We start from the raw sequence: 27239 nt of genomic DNA, 5'->3' as shown, positions 1-27239 counted from the left end.
TTCAAAATCATATTATGCATTGTTTCTCTAACTCTATCATGTTATGGCATGCTAATAAAATCACTTTCATGATATCCCCTCCAATCAATGAACTAATTTTATTTTAAATTCACTTGGATTAAATAATACTTATTTAAATTGAAATATAAGGTCTAGACAATAACAATCGTTATTTTGTAAATAAATAGAGATTATTTTTCATATTGACCCGTCATCGCCACATGTTATCATGTGTAGTGCCATGTCAACCGATACAAAAGTGTTTGTGTTTATAATAATAATAATAATAATAATAATAATAATAGATATAATTTAATTATAAATTATGTAAATGCCGCGCACTCATTTTAAAAAATTGTAGAGTTCAACATTAAAACATGAATTTTTTAATGTGAATCTCATATTTATTCATTTTTTTTAAAAATAGTGTGCGGCATTTATGCATTCTATGACTGTAAATATAATTTCTCTAATAATAATAATAACGACGATGACGTTTTTTATCATGTATGTTTTTATTTCAATGGTACTAGTTAATGTAAATGAGTTTAGGGTCGGTTTGGATTGAGACTCATCTCATTATTATTTACTACTTATTCACTAATTTTAATTTACAAATCATTTCAACTCATCTCTAAATTCAAATAGAGTGGTCAATGGGTGAAGTCATTTACATTTCATCACGTTAACTATGCAATGTTAATTGGTATTTTCAAAAGAGAAATGATAAATTCAAGATAGACAATGATGGAGTTTTTAAAAGGGTGGGTCTATGCCCACTGATGGGGCTCCCGCTATTGTATTTTTTGTTTTATATTTTTTTACATGATTTTTTTAACACTTTTAAATATTTTTTAAAAATAAAAAATTTCACAACATTATTAAAACACACCTACTTAATCATGAAGTAAAAAATAAAACTAAAAATTACCAGCGGAACCCCGACGGTGAGCATAGCATATCTCTTTTTAAAATAATTAGTTAAATAATTATAACAAAAGAAAGAACAACCGTCAGTAACATCATTAGAGTATTAGTATTGGATTTGCCATCTTATTCTTCAAATTATGACTAATATGTAGCTTTTTCACCTTTCGCTAATCATTCAAAACTTGAAGTCTATATTGGATTAATCATCACACTATTTATAATAATAAAATATTATTATTTTTTATTATTTATATTTTATTTTTATAATCTTCAATAACCTCCAACAATCATATTCATTTTCATTTTCACAATCTAACAATCTATAAGATAATAATCTCATATGTATATAGATGATAAAATTTCATATAAATAAAAATATCATATTTATAATATAATAATCTTAAAAAATACTTTTAGACTTGTTATAATTCTTTTCATATTTAAAAAAAAAATAAATTTCCTGTAACTTATAGTTTAGATAAAAATAATTTAACTAATTCAATATAAAATAAATATAGATAATATTTATTAAATTTAAAGATAAAAAAATATTTAACTAATTCAATGCAAATGCTGTTATCCTTAAACTCATCGAAGCTCTTTATAAACTCGAAGATCCTTTCAGTTTCATATTCAACGTAACGAGGGCATTTAAGACATTTAGAATTCAAACATGGACTTTGATGTAAATTAATATTCTAAAATCTCCACCCCTGATCAGTTCAAAGACAGGCCGAAGCTCACGCTTCCCTCTCTCCCACCTCACCAAAGTCCACAGGCCAAAGCCGCCAAACTCATCGCCCTTTCTCTGAGACTTTTATGCAACCAGAGCACTACTCTCATCTAGCGAACTCGTCGGCGTCATCGCCGATTCAGTGAGTCAACCCGCCGCCATCACTCAGCGCTCCTAACAACTGCATTTCATCGACGGATAAACTCACCCGACATCCACACTGACCCCAGATCTGACTCATTGAGCCTCCCCTTAAATCTTCCCAACTTGGGAATGGCTTCTTCGGAAGCCGATTCCCGGCTAAGTCAGGTCGTCTCCCCAGCCCTCGAGAAGATTATCAAGAACGCCTCATGGCGCAAGCACTCCAAGCTCGCTCTCGAGTGCAAATCCATCGTAGAAAAGCTCTCTTCCCCTTCGACGAACGAGACTCTGCCCGAGCCTGATTCCTCCGTCCCAGGCCCTCTCCACGACGGCGGACGCATCGAATATTCCCTCTCCGACTCCGAGTCCATCCTCAGCCCACTCATCAATGCCGCCAACTCCGGCGTCCTCAAAATCGCTGAACCCGCTGTCGATTGCATCCAAAAACTAATAGCCTACGGCTACCTACGCGGCGAGGCCGACTCCACCGGTGACGACGAGGCCAAGCTCTTATCCAAGATGATCGAGTCCGTCTGCAAATGCCACGATTTGGGCGACGATCAAATGGAATTGCTCGTTCTCAAGACGCTCTTATCAGCAGTGACCTCCATTCCGCTGCGAATCCACGGGGATTGCTTGCTTCAGATCGTGAGGACGAGCTATGATATCTACTTGGGGAGCAAAAGCATGGTGAACCAGACGACGGCCAAGGCATCCTTGATTCAAATGCTCGTGATCGTGTTCCCGAGAATGGAGGCGGACTCGTCGACGGTGCCGATTCAACCAATTTTGGTTGCCGAACTGATGGAACCGGCGGAGAAATCCGATGCGGACGGGTCTATGACAATGTTCGTCCAAGGGTTTATAACGAAGATCATGCAGGACATTGACGGGGTTCTGAATCCTGTTAGTCCAAGGAAGGTATCGTTGGGTGGTCATGACGGGGCATTCGAGACAAGGACGGTTGAGACGACGAACCCTGCTGATTTGTTGGATTCAACGGATAAAGATATGTTGGACGCTAAGTATTGGGAGATCAGTATGTATAAGACGGCGTTGGAGGGAAGGAAGGGTGAGTTAGCGAATGGGGAGGGTGAGAGGGATGAGGATTTGGAGCTTCAGATTGGAAATAAGCTGCGGAGGGACGCTTTTTTGGTGTTCCGGGCACTTTGCAAGTTGTCAATGAAGACGCCTCCCAAGGAGGCGCTGGCGGATCCCCAGTTGATGAAGGGGAAGATTGTGGCTTTGGAGTTGTTGAAGATTTTGTTGGAGAACGCCGGGGCTGTGTTTAGGACTAGTGACAGGTATCTCTTTCTCTCTCACACACCCACACGAAAAATACTGTGGTGCTCTTCCCACATTTCTTGCATAGAACTGCTGCAACACAAAAAGATTATATAAAAGTAAATTTGTAAATTAACGTGATTTTATGTGATATATTAGATCCTATTTTACAATAAAATATCTTTACAACTTGAGTATTATATCCACGTTAGTTTGTGAGCTTATTTTGGTGAAATAATTTGGCTAAATTTTTCTTTCTTCTATACAGATATATATGAATTACTTTGGGAAAGACAAGAAATTAAGCACCAATGAATGCAATATTGTGAACTAATATATAAGTATGTAGTTCTGTAACAAAGTCTTAATGATAGGTAAAGATTAATAATATCAAGGCTAAAATTATAATTTTTAACGGGCATTCAATTCATTATCAAGATACCGTCAACTTTGTTTCTCATATGTGCGCTCAAATTGTTTGGAAATGATGCTTGGCACGAGAATTTTGATTGGGAAAGTTAAAGGACTATTTTAGGGTTGGCAAGGAATAGGTTAGTGACTACGAATCATTGTAATTGGTAGAAGGCATGTGGTCAATAGTGAGTCTTAGGCAAAATTGCAGGTCTTTTTTGCCATATAGCATGTTAAAAACCCTTTGGAGAATCTCCAATCGGAGTTTAGATTTGTTGTGGTCGGCAGGAATATCATGCTTCTGACATTTTTTAATATCCTTGGTGCTGGGAGGTTTAGTTTGGCAATTTTTTGTCCTGGAACAAAGTAGGCGTTTATGGTGCTAGTTGTAAGCTTTCTAGTGCATTTCATTTGCTGCAAGGAGCTGTACTCGGAGCTTATATTTTTGGTACCTTCTTGGTTCAGGACAGTCTTGAGAAATGACAAGTGTCAAACGAAGAAGCTTGGTGCTTTTTCTATGAAAGCTAGATTCGCTTAATGTAGGCAATTTAGTCTTAAGCCAATAAAAAAATTTCTCCCTTTTTTTTTTTGCCCTTTTGAGGTTCACCCCACAGGATTATATTTTTTAATATTTGATTTAGCTGGGGAATTCTGAGTTGATTAGATATCATGATCCCAGGCTTTTTCTTTTGCCTGTAAATGGTGAATGCTAATGATGTGCCCAGGAAAAGAAGAGCTTACAAGTTTCTAAATTATAATATTTGCATTGCAATAAAAAAGTCAATAATATTGGTCGATCCATTCACCTAAGTGCCCTGACGCTGTTGGGATAAATCAATTTATGAAAAAATTAAATTGGACTTTGTTTCTTACTTATCTCTTGGCTTGATACGTGTTTAGGCGTTATGAAATGATGGGAGCATGGCTGCTTTACAAAAAGATCTGTGCAAATGTACCTTTTTTTTTTTTTTTTTTTATCAGCTATGCTATACTTGACAGCCAGTGTGTGAATCAGATTCGTACATGCATTCTGTCAAAAGTGAGCTGCATGGCTTGTAGGACCGCATTTTAGTTCTTGCTTTTCTTTAACTGACTAGTTAGTATGTTTGAGCATTTATTTCCCTGCTCGTCCTGCTTTGATTTCATTCAGTGGTGACCACATTTAATTATTTAGTTGCCTTTCTGAAAAGTAAAATTCACTTTTCTTGGTTCAACTTATGCATAGTTTTAGTGTTCTTTATCCCAACTGGTGAGGTTTCTAATATGAAATTTATGTTCTCATTTGTTTGTGGCAAAACAGGTTTTTAGGAGCCATTAAGCAGTACTTGTGTCTATCATTGTTGAAGAACAGTGCTTCGACTCTAATAATTGTTTTCCAGCTTTCTTGCTCCATTTTCATTAGTCTGGTGTCAAGATTTAGAGCTGGATTGAAAGCAGAAATTGGAGTATTTTTTCCTATGATTGTTCTTAGAGTTTTAGAAAACGTTGCCCAACCGAATTTTCAGCAGAAGATGATTGTGCTTCGGTTTCTTGAAAGGCTCTGTGTTGATTCACAAATCTTAGTGGACATCTTTATTAATTATGATTGTGATGTCAATTCATCAAACATATTTGAGAGGTATGTTAGTTTTCATCCTCCGAAATTTACGCTTTTTGATACAATTTTACAGAAGCATGTACAAGAACAAGAATTTCCACTAAACAACATATCTCATTGCTGTATTGTTACACTTCCCTTGATGCTTTGAGAATGATTGATTTGGTGTATGTATCCGTCTTTTCGGTTATGCGGATCTTTCCAGAATGGTCAATGGACTTCTTAAAACTGCACAAGGTGTCTCTCCCGGTGTAACCACCACATTGTTGCCACCGCAGGAGGTGACCATGAAACATGAAGCTATGAAGTGCTTAGTGGCTATTTTGAGATCAATGGGAGATTGGATGAATAAACAGTTGCATATTCCAGATCCTCATTCTACCAAGAAATTTGAAGCAGCAGATAACAGTCCTGAACCTGTAAGTCTTCCCATAGCAAATGGTAATGCGGATGAGCCTGTTGACGGGCCAGGTTCTCATTCTGAAGCTTCCAGCGAGGCTTCTGATGTTTTGACAATCGAGCAACGACGAGCTTACAAGCTGGAACTTCAGGCAAGAGAATATGTGATGTTTGGCATGCAAGCAGATCTCTCTCATGACCATTATTTAGTTGGCTATTTCCTATCCAATCTAATGTAAAATTTTGTGGCAGGAAGGTATATCTCTTTTTAATCGGAAACCTACAAAAGGGGTTGAATTTCTTATCAATGCAAGCAAGGTGGGCAATTCACCTGAGGAGATAGCATATTTTCTTAAAAATGGATCTGGGTTGAATAAGACTTTGATTGGTGATTATCTAGGAGAAAGGGAAGGTTTTCCACTGAAAGTAATGCATGCCTATGTGGATTCCTTTGAATTTCAAGGCATGGATTTTGATGAGGCAATCAGGGCCTTTCTTCAAGGCTTTAGGTTGCCTGGTGAGGCACAGAAGATTGATCGAATCATGGAGAAGTTTGCTGAGCGGTATTGCAAATGTAATCCGAAGGTTTTTACAAGTGCTGACACGGTCTATGTCCTTGCTTATTCCGTGATAATGCTCAATACTGATGCTCATAACCCCATGGTGAAGAACAAGGTGCGTTCACATTTCGTATTTGATCTAATCAGATGCTTCATACAGAATGATGATAAAGTCCTCTCTCCCTCGCCGGTCATTAAAATTTGCAGATGTCAGCTGATGATTTTATAAGAAACAATCGTGGCATAGATGATGGAAAAGATTTACCTGAGGAGTACCTGAGGTCACTCTTTGAACGAATATCAAGAAACGAGATAAAAATGAAAGATGATTTGGCTCCTCAACAAAAACAGTCTATGAACTCAAACAGACTTCTAGGCTTGGACAGTATCCTGAATATAGTGATACGAAAGCGCGAAGAAGACAGAGATATGGAGACCAGTGACGATCTTATTAGGCACATGCAAGAACAATTTAAAGAAAAAGCTCGCAAATCCGAGTAAGATGGACTTGCTTCTCTCTTATGTCCAACATTTTGTTGCTTTAACCAAATGTTTGCCGGTGCATACAACTAAAACCATATCATACCAAATATAAGGATCTTGGTTTGATAAATGTTGTTTTTCTACTGTGCTTTATCTAGTGAATATATCCTTTAAACCACTGAATCATACTACTCTTTTACTGGCATTTCAGCAGTGTTGTCCTAAAAGTTCAATAATCTGAGTAGAGCTACGTGTAGGATACTATTTTTCCTTTTCCCACTAAGACTTCCATTTTGAAGAAGCAAACAACTAAGGAGACATGTAGCTAATGATTTCTACTTAGTTGTTCATCATTTGAGTTTGAATTTTATACTTGCTGTTAACATCTGAATTTGTGGTATGAAAGAAATGGCTAGCGTGAGAGATGAGGGTACTTTGGGAAAATAAGATTTGTATAGCTTGAATTTTCGGTTGAACATTTTGAGATGGACTAGAATCATGAGGAAAATCTCTGTTGGATATGTATATCGGTATATCATTTTCAGATAGTCTCTTATTTTGCTGTTTCGTTGTTCTACTTGCCCAGAATCTAAATTTGTATTATATTCATTGTGACGTGTGACTTCATGTAATTTGAAGGAAACAACCTGATACTTTACTTCTTTATATGCACTTGCTGGGTGATTTGTAGGTCAGCTTATTATGCGGCAACCGACGTGGTGATCCTTAGATTCATGATTGAAGTATGCTGGGCTCCTATGTTGGCTGCCTTCAGTGTTCCACTTGACCAAAGTGACGATGAAATAGTAATAGCAATGTGCCTTGAAGGCTTCCAGTATGCTATCCATGTTACTGCTGTGATGTCCATGAAGACTCATAGAGATGCTTTTGTGACTTCCCTAGCAAAGTTTACCTCTCTCCACTCTCCCGCTGATATCAAGCAGAAAAACATAGATGCTATTAAGGTTGGTGGTCGATTTACTATTATAGATGCCATAAAGGATTAGAATAAACAAAAAATGATAATTGCTAATGATCCTACTCGAGTTATACAATGTCTGAGAGATTCTGTTTAACATAATCTACTTTGTATTTGATGGAATATGCAGTTTTTTTATAGTAAGATAAATTTTTCCCTCACTTCAATTAAATATCTCATGTGCTGAGCCCACTTATTTGGTGGAGTTAGACTCACACGTGAGGATGGCATCAGAATGCAAGTTAAAGATTAAATCTGCCTCTTCCTATTAGTTTAAGTTTTTGGGACAATTGGTTATTTAACATTGCCTACCCTACATGATATAGGATTCATCTTTACTTATCCCCCCCAAAAAAACAATGCCTACATCTTATATGAAAATGTACCCTATGACATTCATAATCTAGTTTTTCGAATAACATGGGCACTAGATTTTATAAAATTAAGCTCCTGGCCTTTGCTTATGGACCTGACAGTGTGTTTGGCATCTTTATTGTTAATAGGCAATAGTTAAAATTGCAGATGAAGATGGGAATTACTTGCAAGAAGCTTGGGAGCATATATTGACTTGTGTTTCTAGGTTTGAGTATCTACATCTCTTGGGGGAAGGTGCTCCTCCTGATGCAACCTTTTTTGCTTTTCCTCAGAATGGGTCTGAAAAATCTAGACAAGCTAAGTCCACAATCCTTCCTGTTTTGAAGAAAAAGGGACCTGGGAGAATTCAGAATGCAGCTTCTGCTGTAATGAGGGGTTCCTATGATAGTGCTGGTATTGGTGGCAATGCCTCAGGGGTGGTCTCATCTGAACAGAAGAACAACTTAAATTTGAACCTGTTAGAACAAGTTGGGAGCTCTGAAATGAATCTCATATTCACACGGAGTCAAAAGTTAAACAGTGAGGCAATAATAGACTTTATTAAGGCCCTTTGCAAGGTCTCTATGGAGGAATTGAGATCTGCATCTGATCCACGGGTTTTCAGCCTTACAAAGATTGTTGAGATTACGTATGAGTTGCCTTATTTTCTCTTGTTCCTCCTTGGGCATATCATTTTTTGTTCTCGTGATTTATTGGTATCTATTATATAACTTGGCCTGCTTTGTCTCCTTATAACAGGCAATATAACATGAACCGCATCCGGCTTGTGTGGTCAAGCATCTGGCTTGTGCTCTCTGATTTCTTTGTAACCACTGGCTGTTCTGGAAACCTTTCTGTTGCAATATTTGCAATGGATTCTTTACGCCAGTTGTCAATGAAGTTCTTAGACCTAGAAGAATTGGCTAACTATAATTTTCAAAATGAATTTATGAAGCCTTTTGTCACTGTAATGCGCAAGAGTAGTGCCGTTGAAATCAGAGAATTAGTCATCAGATGTGTCTCACAAATGGTGTTATCTCGTGTCAGCAATGTTAAATCTGGATGGAAGAGTATGTTCATGGTATGGAATCTATCCAACATATATTATTTTATTAAAAAGAATAAGGAAAATTATTTGTGCAAGCCTAGGGCACGCAAGCCTTGTGCAAGCCCTTTGAAAAGTAGGACCCACCTGGAAAAACCGACTTTTTTATGGTGGGTCCCACTTTTTTTCAATGGGCTTGCACACTATGGGTTTCTGTCTAGCATTACTCAGAAAAAATCTAGTCCTTGATAATTTTCTTTAGAAGTTATTTTTATTATTTGATTTGATTTGATAAATTATTCTTCTTGAGCTATTTTTAATACTTCTTGTTATCGTGTCAACTTTATTCAGGTCTTCACAACTGCAGCTTCTGATGACCACAAAAACATTGTCTTATTGGCCTTTGAAATAATTGAGAAGATTGTGCGAGACTACTTTCCATACATCACTGCGACCGAAACCACCACCTTTACGGACTGTGTCAATTGCCTGATTGCCTTCACTAATAACAGATTCAGTAAAGACATTAGCCTTAATGCCATTGCTTTTCTTCGGTTTTGTGCAACAAAACTTGTAGAAGAAGATATTGGCTCCTCATCAAGGAATAAGGACAAGGAAGCTTCTGCAAAGTTATCGCCATCTTCACCTAAATTCAGAAAAGATGGTATACAAGATAAGGGAGACACTGAAGATAAGGATGATCACATTTATTTCTGGTTTCCTTTGTTGGCTGGTAAGGAAGCTGCATTAGCTGTTAGTTCTCATGTTACCAATCACCGTTCCAAAAAAAAAAAAAAAAAGTTCTCACATTGCTAATCATTTTTATTTTCTTGAGATTTCAACCCTAAAGTTTTAAAGAAATGGCTCTAATTTCAAACAAACACGTGCTTTCATGTATAGAAAATTTTTTTGAACAAAAACATTTGTAAAAATTTGAATTAATAGTCTTGACTCTTCCCTCTGTGCAGGTTTGTCAGAACTCAGCTTTGACCCTAGGCCTGAAATCAGGAAGAGTGCCTTACAAGTGCTGTTTGATACTTTACGCAACCATGGTCACCATTTCTCACTTCCTTTGTGGGAACGAGTGTTTGAATCAGTTCTATTTCCAATATTTGACTACGTAAGGCATGCTATTGATCCTTCTCGGGGGAACTCACCAGGTCAGGGAACTGATAGTGACACAGGCGAGCTTGATCAAGATGCATGGCTCTATGAGACTTGCACATTGGCCCTCCAACTAGTTGTAGATCTCTTTGTCAAATTTTATAACACTGTCAATCCACTTTTGAAAAAAGTTTTGATGCTTCTGGTTAGCTTTATTAATCGCCCTCACCAAAGTCTTGCTGGTATTGGTATTGCCGCATTTGTCCGTTTGATGAGCAATGCTGGTGATCTATTTTCCGAGGACAAGTGGCTAGAAGTGGCTTTTTCGTTGAAACAAGCAGCTAATGCAACAGTTCCTGATTTCTTGTTCATTGTCAATGAACCTTCTTTATCTAGAGAAAATTATATAGAGTCTTCCGTGTCTGACATTCCTGATGGTGATTCAGAGAGCCTAAGGACACGCCATCTCTATGCTTCTTTATCTGATGCCAAGTGCCGCGCTGCTGTTCAACTTTTATTGATTCAGGTAGAATATTGCTCTGATGTTGCCAATTAGTACAGATGCCTTCCTACTACTGAAGATGAACATATGGTCGTGAAATGAGTTAATCTGCCTGTCAATATATCTGCTTTGCCCGATATTGATGTCTCTACAACAGGGTCCATAATCCAGCTAATAGAATTGTTTAATGTTTCTAAGAATAAGCAATGTTGAATCAGTGCATGCAATATATATATATATATATATATATATATTTTCAGATAAGTAAATCAATGCATGCGAAACTGTGAATGAAACTTTATATCAACAACATTTTTTTGAACTTGAAAATTCCAAGTTGCCTCAGAAACCAAAATTCTCTGGAAGCAAATGATTGCTCTGTGAGAATATGTATCTCAAACTAACGTCATTGACAGTTTATAATATGCCTCAGGGTGGAGTTCTCCACTGGTAATCATGTTCTATTTGATTCATTGAATCGATCTTCTAGTACTGATGCCATTGCCATCAATGTTGTGATTGTCAGAAAACATTTATAATCTAACAATTCTGAGAGAACTGAATTAGCTGTATGTAGAAATTTTTTACTTTCGTATCCTTGTGCATTTGTGAAGGGTGTATAAAAATTACAGAAACTATTTAGACAACATAGCATGTTAAAGATTACACTTTCAGAATGATTACCATGATTTTCATTTGTTTTTCATTATCAAAATTTGCAGGCAGTGATGGAAATCTACAACATGTATAGGTCTCACCTTTCAGCAAAAACTACCTTAATACTCTTCGACGCATTGCATGATGTGGCATCCCATGCTCATAAGATCAATAGTAATGCAATGCTACGATCAAAGCTTCAGGAGTTTGGTTCTATGACCCAAATGCAAGACCCTCCATTATTGCGGCTTGAGAATGAGTCTTACCAAATTTGCTTCACATTCATACAGAATCTTATACTGGATAGGCCTCCAAGTTATGATGAGGCCCAGGTGGAATCCTGCCTTGTTGACCTTTGCAAGGAGATCTTGCAGTTTTATATTGAAACTGCTCGGTCGGGACAGATATCTGAATCATCATCCATTGGGCAGCTTCATTGGAAAATTCCCTTAGGTTCTGGGAAACGGAGAGAGTTGGCTGCACGTGCGCCTCTCATTGTCACCACTCTCCAGGCCATCTGTAGACAGGAAGAGAGTTCATTGGAGAAGAACTTGGGTCGGTTCTTCCCCCTACTATCAAGCTTGATAAGTTGTGAACATGGGTCAAATGAGGTCCAGATAGCACTCAGTGATATGCTTAGTTCATCAGTGGGTCCGATTCTGCTTCGGTCTCGTTGATTTTAGTGTGATGGTATCCCATTGTTTTAAGATGCAGTATGATATTGTTACCCAAGTCTTATTTTATATTCTTTTTTATATTTTTCATTTTTTGATAATTGTATGAGAGTTGGGCCTTGTTTTGGTTTGGCTGGTGTTTCGGAACCTTCTGTACGTAGTAGTTTATTCAGGCGAGCGGCTCTTCCTAATAGATTGATAGATTTTTTCAGGAGTTCCGATGTTGTATGTTAGTGAAACATTCCTATTGACAAGGAATTCCAGAACAATAAATTCTTGTAAAGAAGTTGCTATGCAGCGCATTACAGATGGATGGATAAATTCTTTTTCGCATTTGTCGCATATTTGGATTAATATATTAGAGATGTCTGGAAATGTATGGACCTCGTAGGCATTGGTTAATTGTTTTCCTCGTGACTCTGTGATTGGAGCGTTCCCAATGTCTGGAAAGCATCTCTCGATTAAAAAGATTTGGTCGGATTTCTGTGGTTTGTTTGTTTTTTGTTTTTGGGTCTTGGGGCCGTCTAGGCTGATGATAATCATTGCAAGAAGAAATCAAAAAGAGGTTGTTACAAAGAGCCAGCACCTGCACATCCTCCATCTGCATTCTCGTTGTCGTTGTAAATACTATCTCCACCCTCGACGCAAACGGGGGATGAGAAGATATCAACCTTTGAGCTCCGTGAAATCCTTCTCTGCCTCGACATGAGAAGAAATCTACGGCCTTCAAGGAAGCTGAGAGAAATGGATTGCAACGGAGACACTAGGCATATTGATTTGGAGGAATTCACGGATGTCATTAATGACACTAGTAACAAGCTTGGAGTTGATGAGAACGAGGAAGGTCATCTCAGAGATGTGTTCTTCATCTTTGATGTTGATAGGAATGGACCCATCTCATTCTCTCCTAAAGAACTGCAGCGGGTTCTTATCAGCTAGCCTTGGATGTGATAAATGGAGTCTCAATGAAAGAACGTAGACGTATGATAAAAGCCGTCGATAAAAATGGAGATGGCTTTGTGGATTTTGAAGATTTTCGATCCACGATGATAGGAACCGCACTTGATTAAAGATGAAAAAAGAAAAAAGAAAAAGAAATATTTTGGCTACAAAAATAATTTCACAAACGAAAGTGGCTTGAGGTAACTCGTAAATTCAAAAAATATATGAATCCAATAGGACTTGGGCTACGACCCTATGGTGTATCTATTTCTTAGAAAGAAAAGAGGTTAAATTAGAGCTCCATCTGGTTCTACACCCCTAACCAAAACCAGGCCTGATCCAATCCATATCTTTTTAGCCCATTTTAGGTTGGGCCTTGGGCCATTCAAATGCAAACTCTCTAGTTTGACAGAACAGAACTCTCTCTCGACCGAATCCTCAGTTCATATTTCCTTGAATTCCTTCCCCCTTTTTTTTTCTGTACGGAGGGGCAGCAGCCATTCCTCAATCCCCACCTGTATTTTATATAAGTTTCTAATAGGATAACGCATACGGTTATAGCTAGCATACATCATTTGAGTCCATATTTTTTTCCTACATTCTCGAGAGAGAGAACAGAGATAGTACTTTAATTGATTGTGGTGTACGTTGAATATTTATTTGTATGCATAACTACACTCAACTGCCATTAATTGTTTATATCCCAACTCGATTTATCCATATTTCTTAATGAGCTAGCTATCTAAAGATCTACACTTGATTGCAGCAGCGAAGGACTTGTCGAATGCCATCATTTCATTCTGATCTCCAGCCCCCTTTTAAACTATTTTTGGGTTCCATGATAAACCATGGCCTATAAGTAATGCCTCAAAGTTATCAACAAAAGCTAGCACATTGTCTCGTTGATCATTTCCAATGTACAGGCAGAGCAGTCTTTCTGGTATTAAACTGCCCCCATGCATGGAACCCACTTTTCTCTTCTTCTTTTTTTCCAATTAATTACTAGTAAGAAAATATTTTTGGCACTTCCAAATAGGTTGGAACCTGACTGTCCGGACACTTAAAACATTTATTAAACGAACTAATTATTAACGTTCCCCCCCCCCCCCCCCCCCCCCCCCACCCCAAAAAAAAACTAGGATCAGAAGAATATCAAATTAATCAAGAAGTCATTGCAACATATATAACTAAAAAGGCGCTGAAGTTCCATTATTCTGTTACGTACCTCCTTCTAAACTATTGTTTTAAGAAACCCATTTGAAAGGGGTTTGCCATGTTCCAAACCTTTTACACTTTGTTCTAACAAAAGATGCTAATAGAAAGGCGAGAGGACTTTGGGGGGGGGGGGGGGGGGGGGGGGGGGGGGGGTGTTGTTGGATGGGGTTGTTATGTTATTTAGAAGCCTGGAAAGAAACCCATGTCTTCAAATTCAAATCGATACGAAAAGTAACCTTTGACGACGTTCGGTACTTCATTTGAAAGATCGATGTTGAACATGATCGAAGTAGGTGAAGGGATGACTAGCTAGCTAGAGTACTGACTGATTCCAAATCAATCACTATCTATCACATGGAAACCTTAGTTTTGGTCGGCTGTTTAGTTTCTAATTAAAATATTCCCATTGCTCGATGCTACTTTGGTTGATTAACTAAAGCTCGAAAATTAGCTAGCTAGCTTTCTATTGATTGGCCTTGCATCGAGGACAACAATTAGCGCAACAATCTCAAGCCACTTTGAGTGAAAAGCTAGCTAGCTAGCGGCTTCTGAGGGCTCAAGAACATGCAACATTATGTTATGTTAGATTCGAAGCAATTAATTAATAGGTGCCCTTCACATGATGGAAGTGATATTCTGCTCTCTTTCATGAGGCCGTGTGGTCCATACTCTCTTTGGATTAGCTTTACTAAAATCATTGTTTATTTGGACATGATAATGGGCCGGTAATTTTGATTTGTTTAATAAAAGAGACTCCATTAAGATAAGCATCGCAATGTACGTTGTCATTGCACCAGGACAAGAGTTGCTACAGTTTTCTATGCTTTTGTCCATTTCGTCTTCTTTCCAAAGGGAAGACTATGTCTTTTTTGAAGACTTCATATGTTCACAAGATAATTCAAAACGTACGTATATGTCCCTATTTTTGGGAGGGTGGTTTTAATGAACCCCGTTAGCTTTACGCTACTTTAACGTACAAATATTGATGTTTGCACCGAATAGTACTTTGGTGAACCCAAGAATTCTGGTCTTTAACAAACTTTAGAAAATGTCAATACAGACTATATATATATATATATTAACCATATTCGTGAAGTCTTTGCAAAACAAAACAAAATGGTGGGTAATTATGAGATCGATATTAATTAGAGATTGTGGTTATTGGTGATCATGACCATCGAGACGACTTGAATTTGTACCTTGGACAAGAGTTGTTGGGGCCGGGCAACGTTGACTGCTTAAGAAAACGATGGTTTGTTTGTATATGATGATGCATTTTCTCTGCCTCCATTTTTTTTTTTCTAAATTTGTTTATTCGTTGATAGACGGATGGATGGTTTGCTTTGCTGTGTTATGATCACTATGTCATGTTTATTGAGAGAGAGAGAGAGAGACAGAGAGACAGAGAGAGAGAGAGAGAGGAAGTAACGTGCGAGAAGAAGGCCGGCCGGTCGCTAATGAGAGGACCCCAAAGTTTGATTCTCTTTCGTCCAATCGCACCAATGTTTCTCCATTTGTTTATTAAAACTCTCTCTCTCTCTCTCTCTCTCTCTCAAAAGGGTGAAGGAAGCAGAGTTGGGCACAGTGACGTAACACTCGATGGGAAGGCATGCAGGATCAACGACATGCAGCCACGGCCATGAATTATGTGAAATTTGCCCTTAGAGTCTCAATACTCGGTACTAGCATGAGTGCCCTCTCGTTTATTTCACCAATTCTAAACGATTTTCCGCAATTTTTAAGTCATCATTAATCTCTCCATTTCGTTGTTAACCTTCGATCTCTAACCAGTTCTAGAATCGCAGTTTAATTAGTAGACACGACATTCATGTAATTAGCTAGCTAGTAGTTACACTGGCCTTTATGTTGTTTTTAGAAAGTACAACTTTTTAATTTAAAGGAATCCACCTCATAAACATTAATTGATCTCAAATTATAAACAAAATGAAAATTTTTCTGTATTTTCAAATAAAATAAATAGACGGTTTGAAAAGTTATTAAAATTCTACCTATTAAAGAGAAATATTTTAGTTATAAAGAGATCTTATAAAAGTAAACTCATAAATTGATATATCTTGATATGATACATTAAAATGTAAAGTTATTTTTATTGTAAAATAGATCTAACGTATTATATGAAATCATGTCAATAAATTATACTGATACCACCAATAACAAGAGATCAGAAATGACATTCAACAAAACATGAACTAATAACTATAATGATATATTTAATAAAGAACAAGAAAATGAGGACATATATAATGAGTGCAAGAAGTCAATAAAGAGATCACATACATGCCCAAAAGAACAATTATATGGGAATTTCTGAACTTGAATGTCCATACACTGTCGGATTAAACTCAGCATTACTATACAACTTCGATCTCCGTTAATTTTCCTGAAATTTCTAAGATACGGACACTGCCATTTTTTTAAAACATGTTTTAATTAACTTCAGTACGGCCTCTCGGCCACTAACAGAAAATTAAGGAAAACTGGAACAAAAAAATGAAAAAAGGGGTAAAAATTATCCAGAAAAAAGGTGGTGATCAGGAACGGGGCAAATCAAAGGTGACGCCGACAAGGAGCATCAAAAGGGGTGTATTCATTCACGAGGATTGATTGCAGTACTACTGCGTGTGGTCTATACGAATGAGTGTGCCGAAAGAAAGCGACACTGCACCCCTCGGACTCTCTCAGTACAACTCCCCCAATAAGCTTTCATTCGATGGCAATTCCTCTTTCGCACACAGAAAGGCCGCTCGTGCTATTAGTCTGTGTCTATCTGTCTCTGTCTCTGTCTCTGTCACTGTCACTTCCACACTCATCAGCACCTCTTCTGTTTCTCTCTCTCCTCATTCATTCATTCATTCATTCATCCATACCCACACGCACCGGTTTGCCATTCAACGTACAATACCATGGCCGATGCAGTCAAACCTAATTATGTGATATATCATTTATTTTTAACTGCTCTCCCATTTCCACCCGGCCTATGATCTGCTTACGTAATTCTGGAGTTACTGATTGACCCACCTAGCTGTTTACGTACTAGCTAGTTTTCAGTACTTGTGCCGATAATATAAATGCAAGCTTATAAATGTCATAACTTTCAAAGGCTTATAATCGGGTAATATCATTAATGTTGCTTGCCAGTTGGCATTGCAATCTGCAAAAGATTGATGTATCCGATCAGCCTAATTTCATACCATTCTATTTAGAAAAAAATTATCCAGAAATTTTATATTTTGAGCGCCTGAAGCTTTTGATATCAATTAAAAAATATTGATATTTTGACTTTTTTTTTAAAAAAAATAATCATGGACTAACACATTGACTTCTGTATAACAATTTTTTTTATTCAAAATTTCTTTATTATCATAAAAAATTCTATACATCAATTACTATTTACTTTCACATTCTATATTTATATCTTTTTTTTTTATTAAAGTATAAAAGTATTTTTAATAAATTATAAGATGTATCGTAATAAATAATGACTGATAAGAAAAATTATCGTTAATGGGATTCACCAATATATATTGTTGGAATGGTAACCAATAAATGAATGAGGTTAGTGGCGCATAGAAAAGTACAAAGATTGCTTGTTTGTTTGTTTGGCTATTCTTTTCAAAATATAAATCAATCTCATGTCGTTGGTAGATTTCATGATCTTTGACTTTTGGCTTACATTAACATGACTTGGTAGAGATCATCTCTATTTTGTTAAACCCTAATGGATGGATCTAATTCGTCTGGGTAATCATATACGCTTCTGTTTTCAAGATGATCTATAGACTGATCAGAACAAAAAGAGAATGTTAGAATAGAAGACCATCAAGACCATTAAAGACATGCACGATTTATTTACTTTTGAGTACACAGACGTTCCAGCTAGAAAATTTTGTTATCCATGGACATTGTGAGATTACAATTTCTTGGGGAGCAGGGTCAATTACTGAAAGTTTTGAAATTTAGGTAATTGATCACATCTAAAAGGCACATTTTTTTCCAAATCAAGCGATAAAAAATAGCTTTTTTTATTTTTTAAAAAACACGTAGTAGATGCATGACTGTAAATTTTGATGGCAGATTACCAACAAAAGAGCTAGGCCTTAAGAAACGTCAAAAGCTTCGGCAACATTAGAAAAAACAAAAATCAAATGTATAGTTATTTTGGGTATTTTTTGTGCACTTCACTAGTTAAATTAGTTGTCACTTTTTTTAATATAAAATAATTATTTTGATCAATCATATCAATAAAATACGTAAGAAATATGTAAAAGTAATTGTATATAACATTACAGAAAAAACGAAACAATTCAAATTAATTAGCGTGAACGTCCAATAATATTGAGAAGGAAGTCAAGGTCATCCGCCAAACATTAATCGTTCTCCAATTAACAACAATTCGTTGCATGTCTTTGTCGCCTAAGAAATTAAACTTCTTCATCTTCGAACAATGCTTATATATAGTTAGAAGGTGGATTAATATATATATATATATATATATATATATATCTATACACACCAATAGCTTAGCTATAGCTACGTCAGTCTAGTTCTGATATCTAAGAAGAATTAGCGCAACTCCAGAAGTCAAAAGCATAGCTTGTTACGTACGCCATGAATTATTTTATTTTTAATTCCAAATTAATAATTAAATATTTCAGATTCAAGATTTATTTCAAATTTGAATTCGGGTAAAATCCAAGGCATGTTCCAACAAACTTTCCAATTCCACTCTATAAATTGACCATTATATCCGCATGTCTTGTGGTTGTGGGTGTCACATCCAAAGTTCCCTCAATCGTTTACAATATAACTAATTTTCATCTATGCATGCGGCCCAATCAAATTGCTTGAATATTGAGCCGCTTATATATATCTATACACACTCATCTTGATCTCTCTGTAGCTACTTTGTAAGCAGCTAGCGGCCTTCTAACTATAAAAATATGTAAAAACATGACATTTTGAGGGTAAGGATTTTTAGATTATATATTATATTAAATTTTATTATATATATAGTTGGCCAACAAGTGAATCGACTCTATTTTATATATCTAAGGCTATATTTGATGTTGAGCTGAGTTGAATTTTTTATGAATAGTAGTGAGTTAAGATGATAGAATGAGTTTTGTGGGGTCTACTTAAAATGAGTTTAGATGTATGAGAAGTTAAAAAAGATTGTGTGTCCCATGTGTAAAGAAATGTTGAATTAAAAAAGGTTGTGGGTCTCACGTGTAAAGATGTTTTGAATTAAGATAAATTTTATAATTTGAGAGTTGGATGTTTTGATGTTAGACTTAATTTAAAATTAGACTAAATTGAATTGAACTCAAATGAGTTTAACAACCAAACTAGGCCTAAGTCATCTTTAAACAATCTAAACTTAATTTGGCACATTCGGCCCTTACAACTTTCAAAATTGATAATATTTGTCAAAACTATGAAATTGTAGGTTAGTGTTAATTTGAAAGATATACACTATTTATAGGGATGGAAACCGACCATAAAGGCTCGATTTTTGGCAAAAACCGCCGCTGATCAATGAAAGTCATTTTCATGGAAGAGGACCGGCCGATGGGGAGGAGAAATACCGGCCGTACCAATTCTAGCGATTCTCAGTTTGTTCTCGGTGGTGTAGAGGTTCGTCTAAGAGAGGAGAGAGAGAGAAAGAACGTGTTTTTCATTCTCCTTTTCTTAGCCGGAGAGATTCTTTCTGATCTCCATTGTTTTTTCTGCCATTTTTTTGTGTCACGATGTTTATAAATTTTTCTTTTGCTCTCTTTCTACTCTGCCTACGAACAATCTACTGTCTTTCGATGATTGAATATCTGCTTGTGTCTTACCACATCACCCTCCAGTCGCTCATCAATTAGTATATATAGGGTACGTAGAAGTGCCACAATATGTCCGATTCGTGAAGTTCACGTGCAACTTGGCTCGCCCGTGCCACCATGCGGCGTTGCATCTTATAATTGTGTCTAGTGGTTACATCATGCTATACTTGTTGTGTCTTACCACATCACTCTCCATGTTTTTGTACGTTATACTTGTTGCAACGGGTGTTTGTCGTTATATCATGCTAGATCAAATCCACCTTATCCCCCATATATACTAGTTGCAACGGGCATAAGTGGAAACCAACGGGTGTACGTTATACCAATTTATTAGTATCATATATCTTTATACTCTTACAGTAATAAAAATGCTCTGAAAATGGCTGGCATCTGCTCAGAGTCAATAAAGTAAGGCCTCTCTGTACGTAGATAGTAAAAAAGAGGAATAGAGGAAGATGCGCTTGTGGTGGTACCTCCACCTAATACTTCGTGAAAAAGATGAACGGGGGAAGAGCCACGTCTCTCACAATCAGCTGACCCTCACTTTAAACATCGACATCACAGAGAGAGAGAGAGAGACGCCCCCAAGACACGCCCTGACTCTCCTGACCCGATATGTTTGTTGAGTGGGCCAACTGCAATTTCCCATGACCCATATGCGCCTACTTCTTTCCCTCTTAATTAGCTTGTTCTATATGAATGCCCATATTCATGCACCCATTTACGAAATGCCACTCCTGTGACTGAAACTTGCAAATATATATGCAATGGAGTAACGGACCCGGCAAGGCTGCAACTTCTAATTTAGAGCAGCAGACAACAAAAGCACGTCAAGTTCTTCCCTGCTTCAGTTTCAGTTTCAGTTTAACTTATTTTCGATCGTCTTGTATATATAATATCTTCCACAAAAACATAAAATTTACGGACCCTTTTCTTTTCGACGTTGCAAATGACCAAAACTTTGGGCGAACTGTGTGCATGCTGGATTCAGACTATCTAGCTAGAGTTGCTTTCGACGCATAAATGAAATCAGGTGAGAATCTTGGTAACCCGGGGATCTGCAAATTTCAGTAAAGATATAAGAGAAGAAGCTGTTTAAAGAGATTTTTAATTTTTTTCAGTTACGTAATATATAATATGGCTTTAAATTAAGCTTGACTTTTCTGAAGCTGCTAAACTGCAAAGTCCTCAATATATGTGAAGCATGAAAAAGTTTCTAAAAGTAAGTATATGGTGAAATTAATTTTTAGTTACAGAAATGTCAGAGAGATCGAGTTGGAACAGTTCTGAAATATCTCTTTTTCTCTTTCTTTTTTTTTTTTTTTCCTTCTTGCATGTTACAGTACGGTTGAAATGGGTGAAACAATTCTATATAATGGCTTGGACGATGAAACAGTACTGAAAACAAGAACAAACCCACGAAAAAGATCTAAGGTAGTACTCCAGAAGATTAATGGACTTATTTTTGTACTCAACTCTAAATTTGACAAATTATTTGTAGATGATAAAAGCGGAAAGTTCTTTAGCAATTTGGTTTCAAGTAAGTCCGTAACAATATTAATTACTTCTCGGAACCAGAAGCAATAAGGGAGAGGGAGAGATCAAGGTGAGGAGCAGATCAGGAAAAGATAGAGATTTTCAACAAGCAAACGAAGGACAAGATGATCTTAAACTGCAGGCTTTTAATGCTGGCTACCGCGGAGTGTTGTTGTAGGCGAGAGAGAGCAATGAACATGGGGTGTTGGGGCCCCCAAGCGAGGGTGGGGAGAGATAAAGGCAAGGGGCCCGCATCACCGCCCATGCGCACGCTGTCTTACCAAAACCAAACCCATCATCGATCCGATTCCTTAGACCTAACCCTAACCCAACATCCACACTATTACCCAGAAAGCTAAAACAAAAAAAAAAGACCCACCTCAAACCCCTACCCAAACACACTTCTCTAACTCTCTTCTTACCCTTTTTCTGGTTCTCCATTTTCTCTCCCAAACCCTTACCCAACTACTTTAACCATCATAGAACAGACCTCGCAATGAGAAACAAAGCTTCAAAAGTGGGTAAAGAGAGGAAAGATGGCTGATTCAGCTGAAATTTTGGTGGGTGTGCCGAAAAGCCTTTCTTTCTTGTTCTCTTTTCTGGTTGAAGGTTAGTATCATTTTATTCTTCGAAACTCCAAAAAAAAAAAAAAAAAAAACTCCAGAAAGAAAGTCGCCAAGCTAGAAGTAGAGTGAAAACCAACAACACAACCCCTTTGCTCTCTCTATTTGCTTGGGTTTTGTAAGCTTGAGCTAATTAGCTTGGGTTTGAGGGTAACAAAGCTGTAATGGATCCGATCACAGCACATGGCCGTCCTCTCCCTCCGCCTTTCCTATCCAGAGATCTTCATCTACACCCCCACCATCAATTCCAAAACCACCAACCCCAAAATTCCGAGGAGGAACAAAGCGGTAATGTTAGCTTAAACCGCGGGCTGAAACGAGATCACGATGAAAACAACACCAACAACGTCACTGCCACAACCACTGAAAGCAAGGAATTTGGCTCAGGCTCCACCGGAGAGGGAGAAATTAATCGAAGACCCCGAGGCAGACCCGCTGGCTCCAAGAACAAGCCCAAGCCGCCCATCATAATCACCCGCGATAGTGCAAATGCCCTCCGATCCCATGTCGTTGAAGTCGCTAGTGGTTGTGATATCATGGAAAGCGTTTCCACTTTCGCTAGGCGGAGACAAAGGGGGTTTGCATTATGAGTGGGAGTGGCACTGTCACTAATGTCACCCTCAGGCAGCCTGCTGCAGCCGGTGCAGTTGTGACTTTACATGGAAGATTTGAGATTTTATCTCTGTCAGGGTCCTTTTTACCCCCACCTGCGCCACCGGCCGCCTCGGGGTTGACCATATATCTAGCCGGCGGTCAAGGCCAGGTGGTTGGCGGTAGCGTGGTTGGTCCGCTTCTGGCATCTGGCCCAGTTGTTATAATGGCAGCATCATTTGGTAATGCAGCATATGAGAGGCTTCCTTTAGACGAGGAAGAGCCACCGGTGCCAATTCCGGGAAGTGGATCTCTCGGATCCCCAGGAGTTGTCGGGCAACAACAGCCACAGCAGCAGCAGCAACTACTACCTGATCCTAATTCATCTCTTTTTCATGGCATGCCCCAAAATCTTCTAAATTCATGCCAGTTACCGTCTGAGGCCTACTGGGGTGGCACGGGTCGTCCTCCCTATTAACAATACGAAAACTGTGTTCTGATTTCTACCTCTTTGTGACTGGTTTTCAATCAGCTTTGATTCTTCTTTTACAAGTTAGTCATGTTCAATTAAGATGTTAATTATGCTATTCGTCTGTCTTTGATTGAAGGATGTACAAATTTTATGAATTTTTGGCGGGTTGATTTTATCTGAGCTAGCTCGATCCTCCAGTTCACCCCAAGTAATATATCTCAGAGGTCAATCAGCAGTATACCGAAGGATGGCAATCCATAATTATTTCTCTCTATTCTTTCATTTATTGCAGTTTCTGGTAACTTGCATGATAACCTAATTGTTCGTTCACTCTACAGAGGCTCGGAAAGCAGACACATGATCTAGACCTCGAGGGGTTTTATTCTTTATTTTTTGTTTTAAGACTCTAAATTTCTCATTAATTCCACTACATAATCTAAACGGCCCTGAAGAACAACTTATTCAACTTAACAAACACAATTTCTTGGATTACATGCTTCGTTTCTACAATTTCTAGAAAAAAAAAATATTATTCTCAATATTTCTTAGCACTTGCTCGTAAAAGCACACACTTTTATCTCTTCTCTCTCTCTCTCTCTCTCTCTCTCAGTACCCATCATTACACCAGACCTCCCTTTTCATTTCACGGTACACTTTCAAACTTGTTATCTTATTATTGGAATCATAGCAGGTTCATTTAAGTTGGTGCTGCTTTAAGGTTGGTGGAGGAGGTGCAGAAGTCTTAATTTAAAGAAAATAAGGTCACGGGAGGCCATAGGCGTAGGGTTCTCTGTCACTCTGACGAATTAGGGTTTATTATATGGAGGCAGAGATGTAAGTTGTATACTGGATCACACGTGCACTGCTCTGTAGAAAGCTCCTTTCCGAGGCTGCAACCAGAACAAACAGACCTTAAGCAAGCGTTAAAGTTACTGATCTCTCTCTCTCCCTCTCTTCCCTTTGGCAGCAGAGATCTAAAGGGCTGTAGTGATTCGACAAAGGTAGTAAAATATAAATACATATAGTTTTTGTCTTGATTATGCAATGGATGCTCTTGAAACCCTAGCCACCTCTGGTTCTCTGCACAGGAAGTAACCCAGTTCTGATGCCAACATTTACTTCTTTTTTCCCCTTATTTTATGAGAAACTTATCTGGACTCTCATTTGTTGCACTTGAACATATCTTCTGTTGATCATCAGAGTTTCCCGCAGACATCTTTCTTACTGAGCATCACCAGAGAATTTTTTTTTTCCCCACAGATTTCCCCACTCCCCCATAAATACTAAATAAAATGTATTTTTAACATGATGCCAGCCAAATATTCGCTTGTTTTGTTATATCATTTTGTTACGTCTTCCACTTTATTATAAATCTTCAAATGCTTATAGATATTCATATTGATCCAGCTTGATTATTATCTTTCCAAGCATGCATGCATTTGGATATATTAAGACTTGGAGGCCGATATAGGGCCATGTTCTTGCTCTTCGTGGAGTGTGACTCCTGGAAAGTGGAAAGTAAGCCCCTTTATGTTCTCTTTGCGGGAATATAATGCGTGCGTGGGCCAGGAAATTGCCAAACTTTGTTTCCCTCGTAGTCTATGGCCTCAGGCGTTCTGTTAATTTCTTAATACATGTGTGGTCATACTCATAGTCGAGAAGTACCTTTTAACATAGCTGGAATCCGGCTTTTGATATTAGAAATTAATGCAGATTTGTGGGTAGTATGTCGCATAAATGGGTCATACTGTACTTTGAGATAATCTTTTGCCGTTCCTTCCTAGTATGATGAGCATCATTGGGTTCTTTTCACTACTACAGTCAAATGATTATGGGCACATATATATATATATATATATATATATATATATATATCATATATGTATATATATATCATATATGTATGTATGTGTATATATATACACACACACTTACTGGGTCTTAAATTTATGATCTTTTTTTTTTTTTTAAATACTACCTAGACTACACATTATAAAATGAAAAAATATATTCCTCATCTCAGCTTCCACCATTTCATGATGTGGCATTAAATGATAGGTTCACAAGTAAAATGTAATAAATAATTTTCAATCACCTAATACCACATCATAGGATGATGGAAATTGAGATGATGAGTAGCATTACTCTTCTAAAATTGTAAATATCATAATTGGGATGGATTTCTTATTGGTACTCTTGATCAAAATTAGGATTCCAAACACGGATCGATTGATCAAGTGTTGGCTTTAAGTTTAAACTTACCCGTGCTCATGTATTGATGATCATTGGTTAAAGCATGAAACAGCCGTAAGCTGATAAGAATTTTGACTCTGGGGATGGACCGTATACAATTCTCATCAACGCAATGATTTTTTTTTTTCCCAAACTTAATTAACTATAGATTTAAATAAAATAAAAAAAATGGCATCGTATTTTCTCTTACGTGTTTTTTTATTATATACGTACAATTAGTTTTTTTTTTAATAATTCTCTTTGTACCTATATTCTTTCTCTTAAATAAATGAATCGTAAAGTACATATATGATAAAATTATATAATAAAAGGTCAAACGTCGATGGTCACAAGGCCACACAACTTCCTACACGTTGAAATGTCTGATCTACATGCATACTCACCTATATATGTTAATTTTTACTTATTGCGCCACTCTGTCGATCTTGCGGTAAGGCGCTATATTTTCTAGAGGCAGCTCGAATAAAGGCCGTACGTTAAGTGGTCACTTTTGAAACTTAACATTTAGTGGCGGTTGCAAACCTTCGTATTAAGGCGAATAGGGCGGCTGGGTTCGTGACTAGTACTGGAACTTTTCAGAAATCTGAACTTATATGGACTAGGCAGTTATCTTAATTAACAGGGCCAGCTGTTTTAAAATCATCAATAACGTTTATGTTATACATCTTAGCAAGTTTTGGTTAAAAGAATGACGGCATCTCAATTTTATTAATTATCCTCGCTTATATATACTATATCCTTTATACATATAATGAAACTTGAGGGTTACAAGGAGAAAAGTAAAGGCCAAAGCCCAAATTCCTAAAAAGGAATAAAGACCTTATATAGAGATTACAAAAAGAATAAAGAAAAACCTATAAAATTTAGTGCTTAATAGTAGGAAGACCTGCATGAACCAATAGTGATCATGCAGGTCCCAGAGCCATCATTGGGTTTAGGTCCAAAGTCACTTCTTAATTATCTTACCAATAATGGTAATGGCAGTAGTATTAGGACCTTCAGATCTTGCTCTATTATGAGGTAGCCATTATTCTCAAAAGAGAAGAGATGGTAACAAACGAGCAAGTAAATTAAATTGGTTAGAACCCTTGAAAGAAGACCACCAATGAATAGCAGTGTTTTTTCAACGGTTAGAGTCTAGAAGAAAATGACCAAAAACAGAACATAAATAATACCAAATACTCTTTGCAAGGGAGCAGTCCAAAAGGACATGGTTAGCATATTCAATAGAGCCTTTAGAACAAAAAGAGCATTTAGAAGTCATGTGAATCCCACTTTATTGAACTATATCATCGAGGAGAATTCCGATCCATTATGCCACAGTTTCTAGACAAAGTTCAAAATTTTGGTAAGGAGACTTGATTTCAAATAAAACTCAAGGCATTGATAGGAGGGGAGTGGTCCCGAAAAAGGTTCCAAGCAGAATTGGAAGAAAAATTACCATCATGATAATGTTTCTAAACTCCAATATCACAACCATGTTTAAGAGTGATAGGGAAGTGTTTAACTTCATGAAGCAGAGTGGTGTCACCCCAAATTAGAGATGATAGGTATTTTCCATCCAGTAGATGAACAAATAGTTTTCAATTCTCAAACCAATGTGTAAAGTACATCATCCATATAATTTAAATAGTAAGATTTAATTTTAAAATTTATCTTCCAATCAAATCAGATTATATATGTCATTAAACACTTTATTAAATATACTATTCGCATACCCGGCTTGAAAATAAATTTTTTTCTTTCTTGGCTACCATTAAAGTTCTTATTTAGAGATGTAAGGTTATTTTTCGGGATTTGACTTTGGTCCAATTCTTATTATTTGAGAGACGTCTCATAACAAAACACAATGAATCCATAACACTTCCTGTCGGAATGGAATTTTCAAGCCTTGTGTCTGATGGC

General features: G+C 37.2%; 2 protein-coding genes across 3 annotated transcripts; both read left to right on the top strand.

The window, feature by feature from the left end:
- The first annotated feature begins 1659 nt into the window (after positions 1-1659).
- Positions 1660-12193, top strand: LOC121246661 (brefeldin A-inhibited guanine nucleotide-exchange protein 2-like). 2 transcript variants are annotated; one of them, XM_041144887.1, is made up of 12 exons: positions 1660-3108; positions 4800-5117; positions 5302-5647; positions 5748-6170; positions 6263-6552; positions 7230-7503; positions 8021-8520; positions 8631-8952; positions 9268-9649; positions 9885-10546; positions 11245-11853; positions 11896-12193. In XM_041144887.1, exons 1-12 carry the CDS (start codon positions 1937-1939, stop codon positions 11896-11898), a joined length of 5301 nt encoding a protein of 1766 aa, XP_041000821.1. In that variant the 5' UTR covers positions 1660-1936; the 3' UTR covers positions 11899-12193. The 2 variants fall into 2 exon arrangements, with proteins under 2 accessions (XP_041000821.1, XP_041000820.1); XM_041144886.1 differs by having other exon boundaries at positions 11245-11857; positions 11900-12193.
- Positions 12194-21729: 9536 nt separating this feature from the next.
- LOC121245760 (AT-hook motif nuclear-localized protein 22-like) lies at positions 21730-23261 on the top strand. Its single transcript, XM_041143616.1, is given in 2 exon segments — positions 21730-22594; positions 22597-23261. Coding segments are annotated over 2 exon segments (903 nt in total). The 5' UTR covers positions 21730-22182; the 3' UTR covers positions 23088-23261.
- Positions 23262-27239: the final 3978 nt, after the last annotated feature.

This window comes from Juglans microcarpa x Juglans regia, chromosome 1S (genome assembly GCF_004785595.1).
Source record: "Juglans microcarpa x Juglans regia isolate MS1-56 chromosome 1S, Jm3101_v1.0, whole genome shotgun sequence".
In the NCBI taxonomy this organism is placed as follows: Eukaryota; Viridiplantae; Streptophyta; class Magnoliopsida; order Fagales; family Juglandaceae; genus Juglans; species Juglans microcarpa x Juglans regia.
Note: the sequence above shows the minus strand (reverse complement) of the source record. Positions and strands in the feature narration are given on the sequence as shown.